Genomic DNA, 8805 nt, shown 5'->3' on the forward strand with positions numbered 1-8805 from the left:
TAGGAGATACCCATTTGGAATCCGCTATGGGATAAACTATCCCCGCGTCAAGCAATTTTAGCACCTCCCCCCTAACTACCTCCTTCATGTTCGGATTTAAACGTCTTTGCATTTGTCTAATGGGCTTAGCTTCCTCTTCCATGTAAATCCTATGAGTACAAACCAAAGGACTAATACCCTTCAAATCAGCAATTGTCCAACCTATTGCCCTTCTATACCTTTGCAACACTTGAACAAGTTTCTCTTCTTGGGAAGAAGTAAGTAGGGAAGATATCACAACAGGGTATGACTCATTCTCTCCCAAAAACACATATTTCAGCTCACTTGGTAAGGGTTTCCTTTCCTGTGTTGGTGGATGCTCTAAAGATGATTCAAGCTTAGTCTTGGAAGGTTCTAATTCCTCAATGGGTGGGTTGAATCGTCCTATGCTATGGATAGCTAAAGACTCCAAAACCTCATTAATTTCCTCTTCCTCAACTAAAAATTGACTACCTTTTTCACTCAAAGCTAGCACACCTTCCACCGAATCCCTAGCAAGAGTTTTCTCTAAGTTCTCCTCAACATATGAATGGATCCAATCTACTTCCCTAATGTCTTCAAACTCTCCCATTTGCTTAGACACATTAAAGATGTTCATCTCCGCTGTCATATTCCCAAAAGATAGCACCATGACACCATTTCTACAATTGATCAAAGCATTTGAAGTTGCTAGGAAGGGTCTACCTAGAAGGACCGAGATTGGTTTGCTAAAGCTAGGGAGGGGTTGAGTATCTAAAACCACAAAGTCAACCGGGAAATAGAATTCATCCACTTGAACTAGCACATCTTCAACTATTCCTCTAGGAATCTTGACGGATCTATCGGCTAGTTGCAAGGTAATTCTTGTAGGCTTAAGCTCACCTAACCCTAATTGTTGATAGACCGAGTATGGAAGGAGATTAACACTAGCACCTAAATCCAACAATGCTTGTTCAATCCTATGGTTCCCTATGACTATTGGAATGGTAGGGCAACCGGGATCCTTATATTTAGGTGGAGTGGTGGCTTGTAAGATGGAGCTTGCTTGCTCCGTAAGAAAAGCCTTCTCCTTCACATTCAATTTACGTTTCACGGTACACAAATCCTTGAGGAACTTTGCGTACGAGGGAACTTGTTTGATGGCATCTAAAAGAGGTATGTTCACTTTCACTTGTTTGAAAAGTTCAAACATCTCTTTGTGTAGAGCCTCATTGGTTTTCTTCCCTAAGCGGTGAGGAAATGGTGGCCTTGGGATACACTCTCTATCCTTAGATGTGTCTACCCTTGTCCTATGTGATTGCCCCTCACTCTCCTCTTCTCCTCTTGGTATTTTCTCACATTTTTCTGAATTTCTGGATGAAGTGTCCGGACAATCCAAAATAGGTGTCCGAACACTTGCACCTAGTGAATCATTTTCCTGCACAAATTTCTCCAAACTCTCTTCCTTTCCACTATTTCCTTTGTCCTTTTCCCCCACTCTATCACCAAAATTCTGCACATCATCACTTTGATCAACATTCTCATTTGGTATGGGTCTATCCACAATGCGTCCATTCCTCAAAGTGAGGATGGATTGGGCTTGTTCATGTCCACTCACCCCCCCACTAGTAGATTCTAGTAAATTGGCTTGTTTGGATGGATTGGGGTATGGTTGAGCTGGGAATTTACCCTTCTCATATGTGGTGAGAGCTTGGGTGACCTTAGTGATTTGACTCTTAATATCCTCAATGGCCCTATTGGTTTGTTCTTGGAATTTGGTGGCCTTTTGATTCTCCCCTATTTGAGCTTGCATGAAAATGTTAAGAGTGTCTTCAAGAGACCTCTTAGGAGGTGGAATGTAAGGTTGTGGAGGTGGTTGTGCAACACTTGGAGGAGGCAAATGTTGTTGGGGTGGATTGGGGAGTGATTGGGATTGAACATTCCCATCATTCCTCCACCCAAAGTTTGGATGATTCCTCCAAGGGTAATTCTCATTGTACGAATTGTTGCCTTGGTGATTGGTAGGGTAGGGCTTCCTAAAGTTCTGAGAATTGTTCCCATTGTAACCTTGCCCAAATAGGACTTCCTTACAAGCCGGTAAGGCATTACACTCATCCGTCCTATGATCCCTACTTTCACACAAAGTACAAGCAACTTGTTCATCAACACCAACTGCATTTATAGGGGCCTTTTGTGACTCTAAGGACTCCAATTTCTTGGACAACAAAGCAAGCTTAGCATGCACATCATCATTTTCATTCAACACAAACTTGCCACTAGAGCTTGGCACAACCTCATGTCGGGTTAGGGGAGGAGCTTCCCAAGATCGGGATTCCTCCGCCAACCCATCAAAGAAAGTAAATGCTTCATTGGCATCCCTATTCAAAAAGTCACCTTGAGTCATAGTGGAAACCAATTTCTTCAAAGATGGAGTCAAAGATTTGTGGAAGAAATTCACAATTTGAAATTTTTGAAATCCATGGTGAGGACACATAAACAACAAATCCTTAAACCTCTCCCAAGCTTGGAAGAAAGTTTCATGTTCTTTGCAATGAAAATTCATGATTTGTGTTTGATAAGAAATGGTACGGTGGGAAGGAAAATATTTGTTGAGAAATTCTTCTTGCATTGCCGCCCAAGTCGCAATGGATTGGGGGCGCAAGTTCTCAAACCATTGTTTTGCATGATCCTTCAAAGAGAATGGAAAAAGTTTGAGTCTCAAAATTTCTTGTGTGCATGTAACATCACCAAAAGTAGTACACACCGATTCAAAATCACGCACATGTGAATATGGTCGTTCCGATTCCATTCCATGGAATTTGGGAATCATTTGGAACATTGATGGTTTAAGGCTCACATTTTGTTGGTTCGGTGGCATGATGATGCAAGAAGGTTGAGTTTGCCTTGCGGGATGCGTGAGCTCCCTCAAAGTGCGATGCTCTTGGGCATGAATGTACTCCACAGGAGGAGGTGCATGTAAATTTTGCAGAAAAGGAGCATATTGTGGCACTTGTGGCATTGGGTAATACATAGGATGCACATAATTATATGGGGGAAGCATATGGTATGCGGGAGGCATATTGGGAGGTTGGTAGACATTTTGTGGGGCAATTTGTGCCGCATTGTCTTGTTGAAGTGGTTGAGGTGCATTTTGCAAAGCATGCTCAACTTGAACTTTTGGTAAATTCTGGGCATTTGGCACATTTTGGGCATCTTGCCCTTGCGCCGGATTCATCAATTCATCAATGTTCACACGTTGCAAAAGACGACGTAATACATCAAGATTGATATCACCCCCACGTACACTCCCCGCATCACTCGCATTTATGTCACCACCTCTCCCATCTCTATTAGACCCATGCCCACTAACGCTATCTCTAAGATGAGACATGATGGCAAACAAAGCTATCAAGTAACACGAAAGATGACCACCAACCAAGTCAAGTAACACCAGTTTTTTTTTTTTTTTTTTTTTAATCAACAAACAACCAAGAGCAATATCAAGCAAGAACAAGAGCAAAGATAGGAATAGAATGACAATCAACCTCAGGAACAATTACACACCAAGATGTAGCAAGTAGTGATAGAAAGAAAAATGCGCAAAGCTCTCTCAAACAACGTATCACTACCAAGCAGCAAACAAGGTGGCATCCATCGCCCACAGGAATCTAAGTTAGCCCCATCCGCCAAGTTCTCCTCACAGCAATTTTTTTTTTCTCTTTTCAGCAACTACACTAATTCAACTACACTAGAAAGCAAGTAAAAGGGAGGAACAAAGTTACCCTTGAAGCGTGACCGTGCTCCTTCCTTATTTGATGGTGTTTAATAGCATAAAGCTAGCATCTACAAGCCACCCAACTCCGTCTTTGACACTCGCTTCCCCGGCAACGGCGCCAAAAACTTGACCGACACCAAAGTGTGTGTGTGTACTTACCCCAAGTGTAGGGTATCGTCAAGTAATAAACCGGTGAGTCCGGTATCGATCCACGAGGAAGCAATGCAAATTTGAAGTGAATGATATGCAAATGACTAGCTAACACTAATAAACACAATGAATATCAAATAAAAGCAAGTAAAAGAAATGGGCCGAATGACTCGGTAGCATGAGCGATTTTATAATCAAAGTAAGCACAAATTGGATTTAAAACAATTAATTAAAAACCTAGTCTCTAGTCCGTCCCGGTGGCTACTCGGTTCTCATACTCAAGGTATCATGGCAAACACACACAACCATACACAATGCATTGTGTGATACTATCAATCATGCATATGCAAAGAGAATTGGGTTATAAGACTTCAATTCATACATGTAGGCCATCGGGTCTCTTAATCTACGATGAACGCAAAGGGATAAGCACCTAATATTATGAATTAATATTCCCCCTTGGGGCTTGGCTTGGCTAACACCCTAGTTTCACACTCAAAGATCAATTAACCATAACTCTCCCATGCACATTCCTAATTTAACCCAAAACCCCATCATCAATACACATAATTAATAGCTATGCAATGAAAAACTCAATTAATTAAGGAAATCATGCAATGGGTTTAACAATTCTCAATCGAACACATTAGATGCAATCCCTAGACTAGACAATCCAAGAATACAAGCAAATATGTCATTCCCATAGATCCAATCACACAACTATCACGAAATTAAAAGAGAGAAATCGAAGCTACGATTCTTTGAGCATACCTTAAGTAATCGAAACCGAGCACCCACCGTTTGGGACTAGAAACTAGAAAGAGAACTACCCACTCATGATTGTTGCAATAAACATCCAATCTATTGTCATCTAAATCAGAGTTTATACAAAATCAAGAGAAAGCACCAAAAACAACAAAGAAAACTTAGAGAGAGAAACTAGATCTACACTACTCCTATGGTGGCTTCATGTTGGAGAAGTCAATGAATGATATATGAGGAAGCCAACCAAATCTTAGGGTTTTCTTCTCTTTTTACAATAGAAAATACCTAACTACCCTTATAAAATCGTTTCCCATTGGTTACATACATGATTTACCCCAAATGCCCTTGAAATTTCGGTGCAGAAAATTGCAGATTCGCCGTAAGTGTCCGGACGGGTGTCCGGACGCTTCATGCCTCCAACTTTGTGAGTCTCTGTCTCAATTTGTGAAGAAAGTGTCCGGACGGGTACTGTGGGTGTCCCGACACCTCACAGTAAAAAGTGCCCAAAAAGTGCTCAAAAAGTGCTCCAACTTGCCCGAACAAGGTCCGATTCCTACAAAACCAAGGGGAAACATTTGTAAGTGTAAAATTAAGCTAAAATGCAATCAAATACATTAACTAAGTGCTAGAACATCCTAATTAAAGGACATTAGAACCTCAAAATAGAGGTCCAATCATGGAGACAATTGGTTCTCACATGCTAATACAATAAATAATATGAAAGGGAAAATTATTGATTACAACTTGCATTTCAAGGAAAACTATATTATATTGTATTGCAATCTACTCAATTAGTCACACATTTAATTTTGGATATGGGGCATAAGTAGGTCCTCGGTTATCAAAAAATTTTAATATAACGAATTCAACGATATATTTTTAATTTATATTTGATGATATGAAATTCCCGATTATGATGAATATACTTTTTATTTCAAAAAAAATTTATTGGATATGTTATACAAAATACTTCATATTTATGATTTTTTTTTAAAAAAATACAAAATTTGGTGCACCAGAATAATGGTGCACGGGTCCTTCCCCTAATCAAACACAAAACTCATATTTTTGTCTGGTTTCAGCGACAATTTCAGGAAAGAAAAAAGTGGGGTGGAGGACAAACATAACTTCCTTATTATTCAAGGCTTCTGTTGTTGAATGAGGTACGCCGGCAGGGTTGTTTAATTTTGGCTTCACTTTATTCCTACTATTTAATTCTCTTTTTTTGGGTTGTTTTTGGCCTTACCCAGTTAGACAATACAATAAAAACCTATCACCTATTCACCTTCATCTCTTCTGTACTACATCTTTGATTCTGACTCCTCTTCACTTCCCTTTTGGATCTTTTTCGCAATTCCAAATTATCACGTGCGGTAAATTCATCTCCTTTAATTTTCTTGAATCTTCTTTTTATAAATATGTAAGAACACAGAAAAGGGCCTTCGATTTCAATTAATTTGACTATTTTTTTGTTTTCAATATTTAATTCGATCCTTGGTTGTCATGATGGTGATGGGTTGGTTTGGCTTTTTGTTCACGGTATTTCAGGGTTTCTGGGGTTCCTCTTTATGATTTTTGATCATCTTCTCCTTGTTGCTTTGCTTGCTTTTGTTTTGTTCTCTGGGTTCTGCTCAAAATTGGGATTCAAACAAAGTATTTATTGGTTTTCGTGCCATGATTCAGGCATCGGAGGTGAGTTAGCAAGGCATATTCGGCCTTTCCATGCCTTTTGCGTCTTTGTAGCTCTTGTTTGCTTTTTCGGTATTCTGCCTTTCCGTCTAGATTATGTATTGCTGCTGTGAAAAAATTGGGATTTGGAAGAGCGAAGCTAACTCCAAAAATATTCTATTTTACCCTGTTTTGGTTGATTCTGATTAGTGTTTTATTTCGTGGGTCAAATGCAGATTTTCATGTTTATTGGAGATATTTTGTTCACATTTGAGTTCATCTGCCAACAAAATTTATAATTCCTAAACCATTTCTCATTTGATTGAGTTTGCTGCAAGGTGGATGAGGAAGTGCTGCATTTTTATCTGAGCTTGTGAATCTTACATGGATTTGCCCTCTAGTTGTAAGAATTCGAGAGTATTTGGTCGCTATTTCAATTCTTTAACGTGTAAATGTGCTGCTTTGCTTGTTCTTGCTCTGGTCTTCAGAGCCATATTACTTTCGTCTTTCTCCGGCTATGGGAAAATGGAGGGGAACATCCTTGAAGTGATTCATAGTCAAACTGATCCATTATTGGATATTAATTTTGGAATCCGGAAAGATAAGTTTCTGGAGGTCCCTCAAATTGTATGGGGAATGAACAATCAAAAGATAGCATTTGCAAGAGCCTGCCTAACTGCGCGAATGCTGAATCGAACCCTCTTGATGCCCAGCTTGAGTGCTTCACTTTTTTACAAGGAAATTGACCGTCTTCAGCCTATTTCTTTTAATAAAGTGTTTCAGTTAGAAAAGTTTAACACTCTTTGTAGAGGGTTTGTTCAGTTGGGTCATTATTCAGACATCTCGAATCGAACGGCGGTGCTTGAGCTTCAGAAGGGAATGGGAAGGAAGTGGACGACTGGTGGAGACTTAGACCAATTGAAAGAGCACAGCCGGGAACCACTTGATGGGTATGAGGTCATCCGAATAGTTGGAAAAAACCCATTTTTGTGGCATGATCATTGGCCTGTCAATGACTATGCAAAGGTCTTTGAGTGCCTAGTTTTAGTGGATGAGTTTGCGAAAGAAGCAGATAGAGTAGTGTCCAAGATTAGCGACATAAGAAGGGAACTGAAAAGCAAATCTGATTCTATAGAAAATGGTGTTGGTTCAGATAGTTCTTCATTACAGCCAGTGCCTTATGTAGCTGTACACATGCGGATAGAGATAGACTGGATGATTCATTGTAAGAAATTAGAGCAAAGATCACACATTTCCAAAATCTGTAGTAGCAAAGAACAGATTATGGAGAGAGTTGGGAACATTGCAGGACTCAAAAGTCCTACAGTTGTTTATCTTGCTGTTGCGGATAGTCTGCTTGATCAAGATTCGACCATATTGTCTGGTTGGAAAGAAGGATTGATTCCTCTTGAAAAGAAGAAACTGGGTGTTGAAAGAATTTACAAGAAATACCCGTATCTCATTCAAGCTGCGATTGATTATGAAGTGTGTTTAAGGGCTGACTTGTTTGTAGGGAATAGTTTTTCTACATTTTCAAACCTTATAGTTCTTGAGAGGACACAAAAGACGATCAAAATGGGTGTTAGAAATTCGTGCGATAAGGATGTAAGATGGCCGTCCTATGCTTATAACATAGTAGGGGAATCTAATGGCCCCCGTAAATGGATGACCAATATGTCCGATTCGAGCCTCCAAGCAGTCAGCTATGGTTCTAATGTTATCTTATGTTCTTTGAGCTGAGGGAAAGTTGAGCATCCACTGGTTATTTGAGATCAATCCCTTTCAATCCTGAGGTTGATATTGGTTGGTACAGTTTTGATGATTTTTTGTTGTAGATAAAAACAGCAATAGAGAGTGTCAAGAATGGAGTTAATATGACAGATTTTTTGTGATGATTTGCTCTTCAGGCATAATTTGGGGTCTTTTTCACTTTTTTTTTTGTTGATTGTCTAATACTTTTCTTTTGTGGTGTAGAAATCAAGTAATTAATGTAATCATTTGATGTTGTACTGTGCATTTTTTGTCAATCTAAAGCTTTTGCAGACACCAGCAGCAGACAAAGATTGCAAAAACCTTTTGTACGTTTTTGTCTCCCTTGATTGCTCCTTGTTTTACTTTCCCTCAATGAAGGATTGTACAAAATGGGAAAGCTTGCAGTGAGTCATTCTACCTTTTAACTCTACAAAGTACAAACACAGTCAAGAATTAAGTTCCCATCTTGTGAGACTGTATGTGGGCCACAAATAGACTATTGTTGGTCCATACTTTAAGAAACTTAGATGCTGAGTTGAGTACTTTTGCTTTTACCATCTAATTTCAACCTCTCCAATCCAAAAATGTCACTTTGCTACTAATAGAGGCTATTTAAAAGCAAAAACCAAAAATTGATAGTAGTTAGTTTATAATTCTAATTTCAAATAATTTTCAACCACCCACCCATGATTTGACTT

At 39.3% G+C, this 8805-nt stretch overlaps 1 protein-coding gene and 1 pseudogene across 3 annotated transcripts; both read left to right on the plus strand.

Moving 5' to 3' along the window:
• Positions 1-2471: 2471 nt before the first annotated feature.
• LOC119990254 lies at positions 2472-2571 on the plus strand (annotated as a pseudogene).
• Positions 2572-5774: 3203 nt separating this feature from the next.
• On the plus strand, positions 5775-8399 carry LOC119988717 (O-fucosyltransferase 23-like). 3 transcript variants are annotated; one of them, XM_038833866.1, is made up of 2 exons: positions 5775-5850; positions 6592-8399. In XM_038833866.1, exon 2 carries the CDS (start codon positions 6740-6742, stop codon positions 8093-8095), a length of 1356 nt encoding a protein of 451 aa, XP_038689794.1. In that variant the 5' UTR covers positions 5775-5850; positions 6592-6739; the 3' UTR covers positions 8096-8399. The 3 variants fall into 3 exon arrangements, with proteins under 3 accessions (XP_038689794.1, XP_038689792.1, XP_038689793.1); XM_038833864.1 differs by lacking the exon at positions 5775-5850 and adding an exon at positions 5869-6379; XM_038833865.1 differs by lacking the exon at positions 5775-5850 and adding an exon at positions 5869-6060.
• The last annotated feature ends 406 nt before the right edge of the window (positions 8400-8805 follow it).

Source organism: Tripterygium wilfordii, chromosome 21 (genome assembly GCF_013401445.1).
Source record: "Tripterygium wilfordii isolate XIE 37 chromosome 21, ASM1340144v1, whole genome shotgun sequence".
Classification (NCBI taxonomy): domain Eukaryota; kingdom Viridiplantae; phylum Streptophyta; class Magnoliopsida; order Celastrales; family Celastraceae; genus Tripterygium; species Tripterygium wilfordii.